General features: G+C 41.2%; 1 protein-coding gene across 13 annotated transcripts in view; it reads left to right on the top strand.

The window, feature by feature from the left end:
- The window catches only part of LTBP1 (latent transforming growth factor beta binding protein 1), a 445,556-nt gene that overhangs the window by 61,871 nt on the left and 364,680 nt on the right, over nucleotides 1-19,005 (top strand). For all 13 annotated transcript variants that reach the window (XM_077959737.1, XM_077959738.1, XM_077959736.1 and 10 more), the window contains exon 3: nucleotides 14,620-14,917. In XM_077959737.1, the coding sequence (XP_077815863.1) occupies nucleotides 14,620-14,917 (298 nt within the window). The remainder of the gene's footprint in view (nucleotides 1-14,619; nucleotides 14,918-19,005) is intronic.

Here is a 19,005-nt window from a genome sequence, read left to right as displayed (position 1 = left end):
CACATTATTTGCTTACTTCTGACATAATCCGAGTCTCACTCAGATCAGAGATTATAGGAGGGGGAATATATTTACTAGACTAATTTCTCCATTCAGAATATCAGAAATAAGAAAGGCTTTTTGTTTTGAGTCAGAGTCTTGCTCTGTCACCCAGGCAGGATTGCAGTGGCACAATCTTGGCTCACCGCACGCTCCGCCTCCCAGTTCAAGTGATTCTCCTGCTTCAGCCTCCCAAGTAGCTGGGAGTACCGGCACCTAGCCACCACACCTGGCTAATTTTTGTATTTTTATTAGAGACGGGATTTCACCATGTTGTCCACGCTGGCCTCAAACTCCTGACTTCAAGTGATCTTGACCTCCCAAAGTGCTGGGATTACAAGTGTGATTACAATCTGTAATCTAGGTTTTCTAATCGAGAAAACCTATTGAAAAATTTTAAATTTTGTATGTTACTGCTTGGAAAACAGAGGTTTGCTTGTTCCTTTCAGCTATTCCCTGGTGAGCCCTTAAAAGTCCACAATTCTATTTCATCTTAATTTCTGAAAATACTTATACCACATTTTCACAGTAAGAGAGCTAGTAGCCAGATGCATCATGTGTTTTGTTTGCAAATGCATCACCTGCTGTCCAGCTTCCTTCCGTGGAAAGGAATGGCCTTATATTTCACAGTGAGGCTTCAACTGTTGCTCCCTTTTGGCATGTCAAAGTCTAATTACTATGGTCTCTGTAGCAGGGGCTGTATCCACAGCCTGTGAATGTTTGTGTTCTATGATGATACTCGGGCATCAGTGACATTTGAAAGGGGTGGTTTTTTGAGATGGAGTCTTGCTCTGTCACCCAGGCTGGAGGGCAGTGGCATGATCTTGTCTTACTGAAACCTCTGCCTTCTGGGTTCAAGCGATTCTCTTGCCTCAGCCTCCTAAGTAGGTCTTGAACTCCTGACCTCAAGTGATCCGCCCACCTCGGCTTCTCAAAGTTCTGGGATTACAGGTGTGAGCCATCATGCCCAGCCTTGAAAGAGTTTTTATTTTAGCATCAAAAATCTGTGGCATGGCTTGGATTGCATTTCTTCTAGGGTGTTCCATCCTTAGTCACGTAATGCTACTAATTCACCTGAAGCAATGCTGTCAAAATAAATCAAATGGTAATTTTAAAAGACTCTGTCTCATTCATGTAGCTTTTACTCAGTTAAGAACACTTTGGAAATATGAGTTTTTTCATGAGAACACTCATGTAGCATTTTGTTTTAGCTTAATGCTGCTGGCTGTCATTTTGTCATTTTGCCGCTATCACTGTTTTATGCTGAATGGTTAAGTGTGAGAAAGAAAGAACAAAATGGTAGCGTATTGTGCTTGACTCAGTGAGAAAGGCTGTTTTAGGTTAATGTAAAATTCCTATAGTAGAAAGAAAATTCTATCCCACATACAAATGTGACCTGCCTTTCAAGAGCTTCTTTGAAGGCTATTTTGGAGTGTGTGGGGCATGAATTTGGTGCATAGGATAGTATTAATTGACATCTGTCTCATGCGACTCTGAACCAGGAACTGTCCCTAAGTGCTTTGCATATATTAATTAGTCTACATATAAGTGCTCTTTGTATTATTTCCATTTACAGATGAAAAAATTGAGATGTAAAAAGATAATAGAAACAAGGCCACACAGCTAGTTAGTGTTGGGCTGGGGCTTGGTTTTGACTGTCTGGCTTCAGTGGACTCTGGCTTTTAGCCACTATATGGCACTCTCTAATCAAAGTAAGTTATGTTTTCTTAGTCTTTTTTTTCCCCTTTATTTGAAACCAAGTTTCAGCTCTTGATTTGCAAGTTGGCAGTCATTTCTGTCTTATAAAGCTTATTTTTTATTGCCCCAGTTTTCGAAAAAGCTTTTCTCGTTTAACATTTTTGGCTGATGAAAATAAAAGTCAACTTTTCAAACAGATTATACGTGTTGATAATAGCGCTAGTCATATGAACCAATCATAATATGTTAAGAATAAGTTTCAAAGTAAAAATAATGTAAGTTCCAACATAGTACATTTATCATAAAGCCTAGTGAATAGTACTCTGTCTCACATATTGTTTAGATTGTAGAAATTACAGCCCTTAACAATTTAAGTGTGTTTAAACTAGCCCTTAAGTGAATTAACATTTCTTTTTAAAAAAATTATTGATTTTTGCCAAACAATAAAAGTAGTAACAGACTGTTTTAGAAAATCTGGAAAGTATAATATGGTATAAACAAAAAATTAACACTGTGTGTAATTTCACCGCTTATAGGTAGATGAGTCATGTTAGCATTTAAGTCTATTTGCCTTCCAGCCCTCATTCATGCATTTACTCCTTCCACAATTACTTATTGATTATCTTCTAGGCGCGAGGGCAAAAGCAGCAACCAAAATAGTCTTTCTCCCTGTGGAGCTTATACTTTATTGGAAGAAGCGGACAATGACCAGATAAATATGCAATGTGGTGTCAGGTAGGGAAAAGTGCTTTGAAGAAAAACAAGGCAGAGTAGGAGAATACAGGCACAGAGGCTGCTGTTTTGGGAAGGGCAGCCCCAGAGAAGGCTGAGTGATTTGAGGAAGGGAGCCTGTGACTGTCTAGGGAAGGACATGACTGGGGAAGACACAGCCAGTGCAAGGCCCTGTGATGGAAGCAGGCTTGGTGTGTCTGGGGACCAGCAAGCAAGCTGGGGTGACGGGATTGTGGCGCTCAAGGGAGTGCTAGGAAATGACATGGGAGAGATGGCAGAGGTTTGCAGGCTGTAAAAATAAGGGCTTTGCATTTCATTGAGTGAGGTGGAAGCCTTTGGAGGGTTTGAGGCAGAGGAGTGATGTCATCTGGGTTTGGTTCTAACAGATTCCTTCTGGTTGCTCTGGTGAGAATAGACTGCAGGGGACAAGGTGACTGGGAGACGGGTTTGCGGGGAGGTGGTAAGAAAAATGGTCAGATATAGGATGTCTTTAAAGTAGAGCTAACAGGCTTTGGAGCTGGATTGGATGTGTGTTATGAGAAAAAGAGAAGAGTCACATTTAGTGATTACTTGGTGTTGTGGGCTGAAATACTGCCCTTCCCTGATTCACATGAAGTCCTAACCCCCAGTACCTCAGAATGTGAGCTTCTTTGGACATAGGGTCATTGCAGATGTAATTATTTAAGATGAGGCCATACTAGAGAGTGTGTATGTGTGACATAATCCAGTGGAGTGTTGTCTTTATGAAAAGGGGATATTTCAGCATAAGCATATATAGAGGGAAGATGTGAAGATATAGGAATAAGGACATCTGTTACGCCAAAGAGTGCTTGAGGCTACCAGAATCTAGGAGAGAGGGATGAATAGATTATCTTTTAGTCCTCAGAAGGAACCGGTGTTACTGACATCCTGATTTCAGACTTCCAGCCTCCGGAACTGAGAGGTAGTAAATTTCTGTTGGTTAAGTCACTCATTTTGTGATACTTCATTGTGGCAGTCCTAGCAAACTAATACACTTGGTGAGCAACCTTGTGAATGGCAGTCCCTTTTAAGGCAGTGAATGCCAGGAAGGAGCAGGTCTTAGAGTTTGGGATGGATGGAGGGGACACAAGACATGCTAATTTTGAGAAGCCTGTTAGATACCCACACGGAGGCATCGATGAGGCTGTTGGATGTGGACATCTGGAGTTCCGATAAGAGGACAAGGGCCAGACATCTAAAATTGGGCACTGAATGAGATCACCAGGAGAACTGTCCAAGGATCAAGGAGGCCCTGGGAAATTTGGATATTTGGAGGTTGGGGAGAGAAGGAGGAGACAGGAGACAGAGCAGAGGATGGCAGTGAAGTGGGAGAAGGCTGGCAGGGCGTGGTGGCTCAGCAGCCATGGGAGGAAATGGGGAGGAGGAGGAGGGACAAGACCTCTGTGGCCAGCACTGCTATTGGTCAGGAAGGGAGAGGACTAAGAACTCCCACTGGATTTAGCAGCCTGGAGGCCACTGATGACTTGGACAAGAACAGATTCAGTGGAAAAGCAGAAAAGTGGATGCACAAGGCTGATTGAAGGGAGTTCAAGAGGAAGTGGCATTACATCATAAGCATTATCCCATGTCATTCAAAATCTTTTCAGGCTGGCTAGGAAGAGCGTATGGGTGTGTGGAGCGGGGGGTTGAAGAGAAATTAGTTAATGAACACATACAGTTAGATAGAAGAAATAAATTCTGAGTTTGATAGCAGAGTAGGGTGGCTAAAGTTAACAACAGTGTATTGTATATTTCAAAATAGCTAGGAGAGAGGACTTGAAATGTTCCCAGTGCATAGAAATGATAAATACTCGGGGTGATGGATGCCCTAAATATGCTGACTTGATCATCACACATTCTCTGTAGGTAACAAGATATCACATGGACCCCATAAATATATACAAATATTATGTATCAATTTAAAAAACTTTGAATATCACATTCTAGGATTGTAATCCCTTTTTTTTTTGAGATGGAGTCTTGCTCTGTCACCAGGCTGGAGTGCAGTGGCTTGATCTTGTTTCACTGCAACCGCCACCTCCTGGGTTCAAGCAATTCTTCTGCCTTTGCCTTCCGAGTAGCTGGGACTACAAGCGTGCACCACCACACCCAGCTGATTTTTGTATTTTTAGTAGAGACGGGGTTTCACCATGTTGGCCAGGATGGTCTTGATCTCTTGACCTCATGATCTGCCTGCCTCGACCTCCTGAAGTGCGGAGATTATAGGGGTGAGCCACCATGCCCAGCCTGATTCATTCTTCACTTGTTTTATGAGTGGGATGGTTCTTACTTTTACTACTATATTGTTTGTGATACTGCAGTGGACATATTTGCATATAAAATTCCCTAGATTAGGAATGACAAGACACAACAGGATGAGTATTTTTAGGGCTTAATCCTAAAATATGGCCAGTCATTTACAGAAAGTCTGTACCAGTGTACACTCCCATTGGCATGTAGGAGCGGGCTTTGTCTCACTGCACAGCTCCCCTCCATCTATTATTGAATTGACTAGAACATCCAGAAATGCATTAAGTTACAGAGGTGATGGTAGGGGTTATGGGCTGAATTTTGTTTCCCCAAAATTCTTATATAGAAGTCCTAATCCCCAGTATCTCAGACTGTGACTGTATTGGAATTAGAATCTTTAAAGAGGCAATTAAGTTAAAGTGAGGTCATTATTGTGGGCCTTAATCCAGTATGACTGACTGATGATTTTAGAAGAAGAGGCAGTCTGGGCGCGGTGGCTCACGCCTGTAATCCCAACACTTTGGGAGGCCAAGACGGGCAGATCACGAGGTCAGGAGATCGAGATCATCCTGGCTAACATGGTGAAACCCCGTCTCTACTAAAAATACAAAATATTAGCCAGGCGTGGTGGTAGGTGCCTGTAGTCCCAGCTACTCGGGAGGCTGAGGGAGGAGAATGGCATGAACCCGGGAGGCGGAGCTTGCAGTAAACTGAGATCGCGCCACTGCACTCCAGCCTGGGTGATAGAGTGAAACTCCATCTCCAAAAAAAAAAAAAAAAAAAAAAAAAAAAAAAAAAAAAAAGACGAGGCAATTTGGACACAGAGACAGACACAGAGGGAAGACCAAGTGAAGTCACAGGGAGAAGACGGCCATCTACAAGCCAAAGCGTGAGGCCAACTCTGCTGATGCGTTGACTTTTGACTTTTAGCTTCCAGAATTGTGAAAGAATAAATCTCTGTTATTTAAGTCCCCGACTCTGTGGTACTTTGTTATGGCAGCCTAGCAAGCTAGTACAGTGGGCATTAGTGTTTTGTTCCTGATTTACAGGATGATGTCTCTGGTGGTTATACTAAATCATACTGGACCTGCATACTAGACACATATATTTAAGGACATATTATAATTTATCCTCCCAAACCTGATCTCTTATGAAACGTAAATCCTGAATCAGTGGGATCTCTTTCCGTTTTGCTGCTCTGTGGCAGATTTTAACACTAACATTTGGCCTGGTCCGTGTGTTATTTATTTCTCTCTGATTTCAGGTCTCCTGGTTAAATTCATGGTCTCAGGGAGGTCTTTCCTAACTCCCCGACCCCCACTGTGATCACCCCCCATCAGACACTCCTCTTCTCTTTCAGAAAGGCTGGTAATAGTTATAATTACTTTCCCTGTGGGGTCTCCCTGGCTGGGTTGTGAACACTAGGGGACGGATATGATGTAAAAACATCATCACTGTTTCCAGTTCTAGCCACAGGGCGTATGACAGTGCCTGGTGCAAAATTGAGCATAGAATTGTCACTCAGTATTTTGTTGAATGAGTAAGGCATGGGTCAAACTTTGCAACGTGCCCGAGGGCACTGGGGTGGGGTAGGGGGGCTTCACACTCAAATCTCTGTGACCCAGAGCCTAGCCCTGTCTCGTACCTGCCTGCTTATCAGTAGATGAACTTGGGCAAGGATGTATGGAGTCACACTTTTTGATTTTCCGTCTTTGGCTTGGTAGTAGCTCCTCAAGGAAATAAAGCACTTCTAAGAATTCTTGGTATTCTTTATGGTCCCTTGAATATAATAACTCACAAATACTTTCCGGTTGTCCAATTAAGGCCCCCACTTTCCTCATTTTACGCCTTTATTATTATGACGCATAGCTGTATGGTGATTCTTTTTCTATACTCGTGTCTTTCCTATTGGACTCTGATCTCCTTGAGAGCAAGAAATTTGTCTCCATCTTTTATCTGCAGTTCTTGGCACAATGCAGGCATTTAAGAGGGGGCTCAATTGGATGGAAAAAGATAAGATGGATGGGATTAAAAAAATTTAAAGATTATTTAGAAATGTATTGTCTTCCTTCGAATGAACTTTAAAGATATCAGTTATAACAATATATGTGCATAATAGTTTACAGTCCCTAACATCCAAGATTTGTCAAAAATGTGTACTGGGATACATATATACTAGCATGAATGCACAAAGTAAAATTATACTATTAGAGAAGTTGCTTAAGGAATGAATGACAGTGAATTATGAAATAACATGTGTTTTAATTCACATTATCAACGCTTTAAAAGCTGGTAGTATCACTTTATAGTTCTAATTTTGAATAGCTGTTAATACTATATTCTACTCAACCTTTATGGTTCTATTACATTTTCTTCTTGGAACAAATAGCACTGCTGTGGACACCTGTATACATGTATGCCCAGTTATTTCCTTTTTTGATTATTAAAATAAATTTCTAAAAATGAGGCTACTGAAATATTTGAAACATTGTTCAACTGCTTTCTAAAAGGCTTGTACCATATTCCTTACCTCCTTTGCAGCACTTAGTACTAATATTTATATTTTCTAAAAAATTAGCCATGATGTATCTTCTCGTTTTAGTATTCATTTCTTTTGAGGACTTTGTTAATTTGGACATTACCCCACAAGTTTATTTGCTAATTGCATTTCCCTTTGTCTTAATTATGTATTTCTCTTCTTTTTTTCATTTTTTGATTTTGGTCTTCCTTTGTTAAAGGCAACTTTTATTAATTTTTTTATATAATAGCATTTTCAGAAAATATTTTTTTCTGGGTTATTCCCTTTTGCTATTTTAATTACTGTTAAACGCTTATATACTCTAAACTGTAGATAGATATTTTAACATTTTCTTTTATTTTCATTGAATGCCTGTAATTAAAAAAAATCATAAGTGGCAGTAATAAGATCAGAAACAATCCAGGAAAACTGCTGGTTGTTTTGTATTACATGACTTGTGATTTAATTATGTTATATTCTGTGAGTGCTTTTACAACTATTGACGGTACTGGGAAGAGTGTGTTTGGCCCCAGCTGACCACCTATTTTAAATTACATCACCTGATTAACAACCACTCCTGCTGAGCTTAGGTTTAGAAAACTTCAAGCTTCCAGAACACGGCTCTTGGGGAACTGGGAATTCTGGGGCTGTGTGCTTGGCATAAAGGCATTAAACTCCCGAATGAAACATGAGATTCTGTACCCAGCCTTTGTGACTTGTAGTCCATTTAATTTTTGCTGTGCTCAACTATCTGGTTGGTGAAATTGTTACTTGTAAGATTAGAAAGGCAAATCGGGTAGGAAAATAGTGTGGAAAGAATGCTTGTATGACTTGACAGTCTGACTCAGAGGGAAGAGAGAGAACAATGAAAGCAAACACCCATCGCTCGCAGGTTTCAAATAGATTTTCATAAGAATGAAAGACCTGTAAAGATTTATTAAATATATTGGTGATTGATGGGCATGGTTCACATATTTAGGAAATTGCATTATGTGGAATTCTTCATTATTCCAGAAGACTGGATAGAAAAGGCATTGGGATGTTATGCTAATTTTTTTTTTTCTCTTTAGGGATTTTGGAGGAGGCTGACCCAGAGACATTTACAATGAAACGACAGCATTTATTTGGGTTTGGTACAAGGAGCAAGCAGACAGAGTAGACTAAAATGTGTGACCTCATGCGATATTTCTTGTGATCTGATATCACTTAGTGTTATTGAATAACTTCAAAGGGCAGCTGGGAATTACTGTGAAGACACACACAGCAAAGCAATTTCTCACCTGCTGTCTCTGATCACAGAAGACACAGTTAGACTCACATTTCTCCCCAGGACACATGCGGTAGACATGCTGCAACTTGTTTGGAGAGAAAGGCAAGGGGCAGAGAGTCACACTGTTTGCACTGTGTGGGCTGAGACAAGTTTTAAATATAACTAAGGGTTACTTTTTTAGAATTAAAAGCAGTAGAAGCTGAGCTTCGGGGCATGGGTTACTTCCTAAAAATACAATCACTGAACTTTTAAAGAACTCTAGGATCAGCTTGTCAAACTGGAGTAGATACAAATGTGAAAGACATCTGAGACTCTTTAGTACTTGGCGCACAGATTGAGAATTAACTCAATTTTGACTGTTTCAGATGATGAAAATATTTTCAGAAGACCAACCTGGTAGCCAGGATGGAGTAGGATTTTGCTGCTTAACCTGCTCACCTAGATCTTGATGTCAGTGGGCTTTCTGCAAGCCCAGTATCTGAGTTCGTCGCTGTCTTGGGGGCAGTTTTGGCCACTTTTTTTTTTTTTTTTTTTTTTAAAGAGATGGGGGTCTTGCTGTGTTTCACCAGCTGGACTCAATCTCCTAAGTGCCTTCAATAACCTCCTAAGTGTTATGTCCCTTGTAATGTTCTCTTCTCTTTGACCTTGACCAATTTGCTTCACTGTCGCTCCTCTTCAGAGTTCTTCTACAACACATTGGATCTGGCTTCTGAACCTGTTTCTAACTGTAACTATAACATAAGGTTAAATGTCGCTGCAGACTTTGTGTATTTGCAGAGTTTGCTTGAATTTAATTTTGATGGAAAAACATCTGCTTTAAAGGATTGGAGACTGCTTGATTGAGTAAATCGCAAATCAAGTCTGGAAGTGTAGGTGTTATCATGTAATGAATTAAGAGACCATCGGCCGTCTTTCCTTTATAGACGTCCTTAAATCCCAGCATCATTTGGAAAGTAGTGGCTCTGTGTTTATATCAGTCAGTCAACCAAGTTTAGGCTCCTATCCCAGGCTACAGAAAGTTCTGTGTAAGCCACTTAACTGACCTCACAGCCTATAACCTAGTTGGCAAATAGGAGAGAACTGTAAGAAGTTGACTAGTATGTGGAATGCAAATGATGACAGTGGACAAGAGCCAGATGGTACAAAGGTCGTGGTAGGGGTGGGTGGGTGGGTCTATCAGTCACTTCTCACACTGCTGTAAAGAAATGCCTGAGACGGGGCAATTTATAAAGAAAAGAGGTTTAACTGGCTCATGGTTCTGCAGGCTGTACAGGAAGCATAGCAGCTTGTGCTTCTGGGGAGGCCTCAGGAAACTTCCAATCATGGCAGGAGGCAAAGGGGGAGCAAGGCACATCACATGACCGGAGGCAGACAAAGAGAGAGGGTGGGGAGGTGCCACACACTTTTGAACAACCAGATCTCAGAATCACCCACTCACTCACTATTGCGAGAACAGCATGGATGGGATGGCGCTAACCCATTAATGAGAACTCTGCCCCATAGTCCAGTCACCTCCCACCAGGCCCCACCTCCAACTCGGGGGATTATAATTCAGCAGGAGCTTTGGTAGGACTCATACCAAACCCTATCAGTGGACATTTGGGAGAGACTTCATAGAGAAGGATGGGAGAAGGGTCGGCTTGAAGCACTGGAGGTTTTCACTGTGCTCATTGGATTGAGGGGCATGTGTTCCTGCATAGGGCTCCCTCTGTGCGGACACAAAGAGATGGGAATCCCAGAGGATGGGTGAGCTTCTGCAGGGGTAGACCAGTGAGAAGCGAGGGTGGAAAATGATTCAAAGAGTAGCATTTTAGAAGACTAGTCTGTCTGCAAGCCTGGATTAGGATTTTGTTCCTAACCTACTACTTTTCAGACTTGGCTGTACGTTTCAGTCACCTGGGGGGTTAAAAAAGTACTGAAGCCTATAGCCCTCCCCATACTCCCAGAGGTTCTGATTTAATCTGTTTGGAATTAGGCCTGGGTTTTGGGTGTTTTAAAAGCTCCCCAGGTGATTCTAATGTGCAGCTTGAGCCTGAGAACCACCACCCAACCCACTGATAAGATCTTGATGTAACCTCCACTGAGCCTCCACTCATCGAGCTGAACCACAGCACAGTGCTGGCCAGGAAAAAGCAGGATCAACTGATGGGGGGAAAAAAAAATTAAAAAGTACTTCTGGCTGACTGGGGGCAGTGGCTCATGCCTGCAATCCTAGCACTTTGGGAGGCTGAAGCGGGCGGATCACCTGAGGTCAGGAGTTCGAGACCTGCCTGACCAACATGGTGAAACCCTGTCTCTATTAAAAATACAAAAAATTAGCTAGGCGTGCACGCCTGTAATCCCAGCTACTTGGGAGGCTGAGGCAGGAGAATCGCTTGAGCCTGAGAGGTGGAAGTTGCAGTGAGCCGAGATTGTGCTATTGCACTCCAGCCTGGGTGACAGAGTAAGACTGTGTCTCAAATAAATAAATAAATAAATAAATAAATAAATAAATAAAATAAAAATAAAAGGTACTCCTGTGACAATATTTATAATATTCCACATAGTCCAACACCTTAGTTATAATAACAGTTTTCACGTAAATGCTATGAATTTTTGCATTGGCCATGAAGTAGATGGGGGCAAATGTGTAGACTTTTGGAAATGTATGGACATGGAAAATGTGTCCAAAATTTGCAATAAAAATGGCAGGATAAAACAAACACTTTTATCATAGCCAAAAATTCAATAGCCTAAAAGCAATTATAGCATGAAAACACTAAACTTGCAAGTATAAAAATATAAGTCCTCAGAAACTTGCTGCTGGAAGGCCTCAGTTTCCAAATGCTGTATGTCAGTGATTCTCAAACCTGAGTGTGCATTGACGTCGCCTGGAGGGCAGTCACTGGTTGCTGGGTTCCAGTTTCAGGTTTAGCAGACTTGGAGAGCCCAAGGATATGTAGTTTCAAAGTTTTCCCAGGTGATACTGCTGGCCTGGATACCATACTGTGAGAACCACTGGTGCTTGCTGCCATGTAAGAACCACTACTGCATGGGTTCAAATATTGTAGGAAAAAGGTCTTGATAAACGTGATAGAAGGACATGAGTTTTGCTTTTTATGTCAGATGAGGGGCTTCTTTTGGGAGTTAGGGAATCTGTCCTCCTCCAGTACAAGCCAGCTACTCCTCATCTCCATGCTCTAGGGGGTACCTGTCTGAGTCTGGGTAGGGTAGGTAGAAGAGAAAATTGTCTTTTCGTTCTCCTAATTGTCCTTTTAAAATTTACTACAAAGGGTGGTATTATATATAGCCATAATATTATATAACATGTTCTTTATTTTTCTTCCAGTAGAAAATATTTGTAAGTTCAAAGCATTTTTTAAATCTTTTATGACTGTCTCCCCACCCCTCTTACCTGACAACATGAAAAATTTGAAGAGTTAAAAAAATTCCTAACCATCCATGTCTTCCTTAAAACAGGTTCTTGCGGCTCATTCTTGGTGGTATGTTGGAGGATGTCAGTCCTTGGCCTCCACCTAGGTGCCAGCTTTTGCATCAAACAGCATTCCTGGTAGAAAAGACATTTGCAGTGCACCTTGGGAGGGAGGAGAAGCGGAAATCATTCTCAGATGTTAGAAAGAAACATGTTTCTAATTGAAAGCATGATGAGAGGGCACACATGAAAGTGCCTGGGTGGTGAGCTCAGGCCGAGGCACAGCTTTGAAAGCCCTGCTCAGTCCTTGCTGTGGCCACTTCTGTTCTTGTGGGTGGATCCCATTCCCATTCCTGTGACATTCCAGAAATAACCATGGCTGAGCAGGGACCCAGGACAGCATCTCAGATATGGCAACAAAGTTTGCTCAGTTGGTCAGGAAAACTCTGATACGTTAGAATCCCGAATTCTAGAAACACAGAGCTTTTGAATTAGAATTCTAGAAGCACAGTGTGGGAACAGCCTTTATTCTCATATTGTGGGGACCATTTTAGAACAAATCGCTGCTGCCCTCCTCATAACCCCCAAACACACACAAGTGCAGAGGCCAAGGTTAAGTGACTTACTCCAAGGTCACCTAGGGAACTGGCTCCATTTTTTTTTTTTGAAAGAATCCTTCCCAACTTTTAAAAAATTTCTCAGCTTGGTATTCTGACACCCAAGGGCCATTTTAGAAAAATCATTACGTGCTGTAATGAATAGGCATCATATCGTAGAAAGATGGGAAAAGTATCTTCTCTCTTTTATAGAAAATCAATAGGTTTCAAGGCTTTTAGGTCTTGGTCTTTTGGATCTTCATAACTGAGTCTCCTGTTGTTCGTTTTGCTTGTCTATTTTGTAATTGTTTTGTGGACTGAAGCTTGTATTGAACTTTATGGGAGACTTGATAGTGTGTTCTGCCTCAGGACCAACAATTTATGTAAAAGGTGAGGTGACAGCAACAGGGCAGCATAATAAATGTATTTGAACAAATAAAGAAGGGACTGAAGGAATCATGGCCATAGGCCTATGACATTACATAGTAAAACTTAAGTCAGTAGCATCTACACTTCTTTTTCTTTTTTTCTTTCTTTTTTTTTTTTTTTGAGATAGAGTTTCCCTCTGTCATCCAGGCTGCAGTGCGTGACACCATCTCGGATCACTGCAACCTCTGCCCCTCGGGTTCAAGCGATTCTCCTACCTCAGCCTTCCAAGAACTGGGATTACAAGCACCCACCACCATACTTGGCTAATTTTTGTATTTTTAGTACAGATGAGGTTTCACCATTTTGACCAGGCTGGTCTCGAACTACTGACCTCAAGTGATCTGCCCAGCTCCACCTCCCAAAGTGCTAGGATTACAGGCGTGAGCCACTGTGGCCAGCCAGTAGCATCTAAACTTCTAAGGGACCTTGCCTATCATAAAACCTACTTACTCTACCAATGACCCACAGCCCTGATAACTGTTTTTTAAAATTTTTTGAGACTGGGTTACATTCTGTTGCTCAGGCTGGAGTGTAGTGCCGTGATCATGGTCGCTGCAGCCTCGACCTCCTGGGCTCGAGTAGCTGGGATTACAGGTGCATGCCACCATGCCCAGCTAATTATTTGTATTTTATTTTATTTTTTGGTAGAGACAGAGTCTCACTGTGTTGCCCAGGCTAATCTCAAACTCCTGGGCTCAAGCGATCCTCCCACCATGACCTCCTAAAGTGATGGACTTACAGGCGTGAGCCACTGTGCCTGGCCTGATAACTTTAAAACTCTGCTTGGTCATGAGTGTGGTGATTCAGCGTACATACGTCCTCGCAAATAGGAGATGAAGAAGTTGTTTCTTTTTGGTTGCCTTTCATTGTTAAATTAGGGATGGTGCATAGCACACTGGATTTTTATACAAACTAGCAGGTGTATTTTGGGTGACTCTCAACCTCTCTGCCCTTGGTTTTCTCGTTTTCTCATACGTCAAAGAGTTGATTGGACTAAATTTCTGACACAGTCTCTCAAAGATCTGATAGCCTATACGACATGAGGTCTGTAGGAGAGCACTTTTTGGGGTTGGGGATTGGACTGGACTTTTGTTTTTTGCCAAGTCTTGGCAAAAAATTTAGGCTTAAAAATTGTAAAATTAAATTTTAAGTTAAATGTATATTTAAATTTAAGTCACAGAGCATAACTTTAAAATAATGGCAGAGCATTTTCTTATGATTTTTCCCGGATTTTCTGATGCATTTCTGGGAAGCAGATACAGTAAAGTGGTTAAGAATGATAGCTTTGGAGCTGGCTCACTTGGTTTCCAATTCCAGCTCTTCTACTTAGTAATAATTATGTGACGTTTAACAAATCACTTAATCTCTGTTTCTGTTTTTTCATCTGTAAAGTAGGCACAATAAAATATCTACAAAAAACGTTGCTGGGGAATTAAATTTGTTTATATATGTTTAGAACCGTGCCTGTCACATAGGAAGCCATTAATATTAGCTCTCCTCCCCCTCCTCCACCCACCCCCCCCCTTCCTGCTTATGAGTGCTCGTGTAGTTTTTTATCGGAGAACAAACAACCTGATGCTACTGTTAACCCTTTGGAAAAATTAGGAAGTCTACAGTGTTCTTCAAAGCTGTGCCTTCTGTTGTCTTTCTGCAGCTAGCTGTGTTCCACCATGTCAGAATGGAGGGATGTGTCTCCGGCCTCAACTCTGTGTGTGTAAACCAGGGACCAAAGGCAAAGCCTGTGAAACAATAGCTGCCCAGGATACCTCGTCACCAGTCTTTGGAGGGCAGAGTCCTGGGGCTGCCTCCTCCTGGGGCCCGCCTGAGCAAGCAGCAAAGCATACTTCGTCTAAGAAGGCAGACACTCTACCAAGAGTCAGCCCTGTGGCCCAGATGACTTTGACCCTCAAGCCGAAGCCTTCAGTGGGACTCCCCCAGCAGATACATTCTCAGTGAGTGTTTTGAAATTTTGTTTAGTTAAGGATCATCTTAATTACTGTCTTGGATGCATTGCTTTAAATCACTGTCCCTTTCCTGCACAATTTGCAGAAATCACTTGGATAGTAATGTCTTTCTTTCCTTTCTTAAGGCTTTACACATTAGGCTTACACATGGAGTCTCTTAAAAATATTTGATATGTGTGTTTAGCCTCTGCAGGAAAATTTACCGTAAGTACAACCCAAGGCAACCGTGAGGATTATAGGGATCAAGATTGGAAGGGAATGATAAAGATAGTTATTTGTGATAAAGTTGTTAGTTTAAAAATTCTGTTTTTGAGGGGGGAGCCGTTTTATAGAGTTTTGAAATAATTAAAAAACAAACAGTGTTATTTTTAAAGTTATCTGGAAAAGGTAAGAACTCAGCTTGCACAGAGAAACTACTCAAATGAAAGGGAGTCCTTGCAAAGAATTTCTCAACCTCAGTAGCAGGTTAAGTGTACCTTCTGTTAACACCATGTTTATCTCCCAGTTGCCGTGTGGGTCCATTTTTGGTGAATGAGCTTGTTTTCTATTTATGGGAACAAGGTTTTTTTTTTTTTCCTTAGTGTTAGGAAGTAAGTGCTATTCTGAACAAAATGAGAACTCAGAGAAGAAAGATTACTCCGTTCTCTGAGTTGCATTGCAAGCAGCCACTCAGCTGCACCGGCTCCTTAAACAAATGGTCTCCTCTTAATGAGCTATTCTATATGGATAATAAGATGCAGAATGTACTGCAACTATCACTTGTCATTTGTCTAGGAATGTAAAATACAGGAAGTTCCCAACTTAAGAATGGGCTTGGCGTAGCAGTTCATTTTTAAGTCACTTGCTTGGAATTTAGAATGCTTCTTCCCTCTGTAGAGACAGCTTCCACATGGTGATTAGTATCCAGTCAGCCCACAGAAGTTATTCAGTCTGTTACTATAGATGAAATTATCCTTATTTCTACTTTCCCTTCGAATAGACCACCTACTGTTTCTGCTGAGTGTGGTCTTTTTCTTTTCTCCTCCGATTCCCTCCTCAATCCTCAATCTTCTTTTTTTTTCTGTTTTTCTTCATTTTTCTGTAATTTCTCCTTGTCTCATAATACTTCAGTTCTATTGTGGTAGCTAGATTTAGGGGCTAGTTTGAAATGCTACTTTGCTATTGGAAAACACATTCTGCTGCCCTCAACGAGAAGCAAAGGTAGGTATAGCTAATACTTACTAAGTGCTTACTATATGCCAGGTACTCTTCTAAATGCTTGTTGTGTATTGTTCACTTACAATTCACAAGGACCCTATGTGGAAGGTAACGTTAAACCCATTTTACAGATGAGAAGACTGAGGTACAGAGTGGTTAAGTAATTTGTTCAAGGTCCCACAGTTAGTAAATGAAAGTATTACAATTTAAACGGAGGCAGTCAGGTTTCAGCATCCATGCCCTAAAGGAAGGAGTTGGCAAAAATTTTCTGTAAAGGGGAAGATAATAAATATTTTTAGCTTTGTGGGACATACGGTTTCTGTTGCATCTACTCAGTTCTGCCACTGTAGCACAAAAGCAGCCATAGACAGTGTACGAATTAATAAGTGTGACTGTGTTCTAATAAAACTTTATTTTATGGACATTGAAATTTGAATTTCATATAAATTTCACAGTTCATGAAGTATTATTCTTTTTTTGATTTTTTTCTCAACCATTAAAACACATAAAAATTATCCTTATGGGCCATATGAAAGCAGGCTGTGGGCTGGATTTGGCCCATGAACTGTAGTTTGCTAACTTTTTCTCTAAAGGATAGTAGTGCTTTTTTTGTGTGTGCCAGAACATGAATATAACTATGTGTTCTTGGAACGATATAAAGCTTTGATTATATCATAGCTAGACATCTTCCTTCCAGCATTGTTTTAGATCTTAAAAACAAAAAATAATTCTGTGTTGAACTATGCTGTGGCGATCAAGAGTCATATTACTGTGAATTGCAATTAGTTTTTTCTAGCATTATGGCTTACATAAACTGTAAAGTAATTTACAAGCAACATTATTCATCTTGAATATCACCATCCACTATTAGAATTTGACCCTCTATGATGTATATATATGGATTGCTAGTAAGAACCATATGTCGGTTGTCAGATAAAGGAACAGTCCATTTTTTTTCCTTCCTTTTGGTACCCGCAGTGTAATTTAGACAAGAATGTTGTGAGTCAAAGAGGAGGTTAAGGTTTCAGCTCTGACTCAGCTTTGGTAAAATAAAGTCATTAGGCAGTTTGCTTTGGAGATTTCATCTGCAGAATGAAGATGCGTTTTTACGATAGCATTGTTATAGGCATGTGTATATGGGTGTGCCTACTGGTGTGCTTTTAAGTAAAGAGAAGAGATGAGAAGAGATGGCCTTCGGTGCCATCAATCCTGATGTTAATAAACTGTATAGATTGCCCCATTATCTGGTCACTGCAGAGAAGATTAAGATGTACAAGACCCAGTCCTGCTCTTGCGGAGATTTTGAAATGACAAATGAGCTATACAAAGGAAGGGACACAATTAGCCCTTTGAGTAATTTAGGTTATGACATAATCACAGTGAGTCATGTTTAATCAAATGGCCAAGAAATCACATATGATAGGTCCATTTTGGCTACTTTTGAGAAATGTTAGAATCCTTAAGTTATCTTTAAGATTGCCTTTGTTAGAGTATTTCAGGTTTTGTGTTTAACCAGTAAAGGAGATTGATTAAGCCTCCTTAAAGTATTCAACTGTATACATAAAATATGTCTAAAATGCCAAAATGTTTAGTGTTACATTCCTTGTGTGGCACGTGAAGTGCGATCATCTCGATCACTTATTCAACAAGTTTTTATGGAGCATATTTTATGTACGAGGGCACTGTTCTAGGAGCTAAGGATATATAACATTAGGCAACTAAATAAAATGCCTGCTTTCTTGGAACTTACAGTTTAGAGACGGAGAGGCAGTTGATAAATGACATAATTAAAATACACATTAGATACTCATAATTGCTGTGGAGAAAATAAAACTGCAGTGGTAGAGAGGGCATGCTGGGCTGGTGTGAGGTGGGGAAGAGTGAGGGGTGTGGCAGCTTTAAATAGGCTGCCAAGGAAGACCCTGCTGAGAGGCATTTCAGCAAAGACCTGTGGTAAGGGCATGAACCCTGCAGATACGTGGGGGTGAGGCAGAGGCTTTGAGGCAGGAATGTGCCTGAGGTGTTTGAGGAACAGCTAGTTTGGTAAAACTGTGGTGTTAAAAGCACATATTTTAGGCAGGTGGGTATAAGATGAATTGGTTTTACCTTTGGCTGAATTGGTTTGAGGCAACTTGATTTAGAACCAAATACAAATGAAGTTCCTTAGGAAACCAAAAGAAAGAGCGGTTGTTTCCAGATTTTGAAGTGTTAGTACGGTGGAGTCTAGGGATGGCTCCTTAAAGAAGGTGTCTGTGAGAAGATGGTTGAATTCAGATACATACAACTGGAGGAGAAGGATGTATCCAGGGCAGGCAATGATGTGAGGCTAGGTAGCCTGGCATATTAGTTTTCTTTGGCTATGTAACAAATCACCCCAAAACTTAGTAGCCTAAAATAACATGCATTTATTGACTGACAGTCTGTGTCAGGAATCCAGGAGTTGCAGCCAAGCAGTCAGCAGGGGTGGCAGTCATCTGAAGGCTCGATTGGGGCTGGGGAATCCACTGCCAAGATGGCTCACTTTCATGGTTGTTGGCAGGAGGCCTTAGCCCTGGCACTGGCTGTTGGCAGAAAGCTTCACTTCCTCTGTATGCGGACCTCTCTGTAGAGCAGCCTGAGTGTCCTCACAGTGTGGCCATAAGCTTCTCCCAGAGTGAGTGATCCTAGATTAGGGAGAGCGAGAAGAAGGCCACGGTGCCTTTATGGTCTTGGTCTTAAGGATGCCACATCTTCACGTTCACCTTATTCTACTCATTGGAAGTGAGTTGCTAAGTCTAGTCCTCACTCGGAGGGAGTAGAAGTATGCTGCACTGCTTAAATGGAGAAGTATCAAGGAATTCGTGGACATATTTAAAATTGACCATATTTAGGATATGATT

The sequence above is a fragment of the Macaca mulatta genome, chromosome 13, assembly GCF_049350105.2.
Source record: "Macaca mulatta isolate MMU2019108-1 chromosome 13, T2T-MMU8v2.0, whole genome shotgun sequence".
NCBI classification, from domain to species: domain Eukaryota; kingdom Metazoa; phylum Chordata; class Mammalia; order Primates; family Cercopithecidae; genus Macaca; species Macaca mulatta.
The sequence above is the reverse complement of the archived record's forward strand: the minus strand, read 5'-3'. Positions and strand labels throughout refer to the sequence as shown.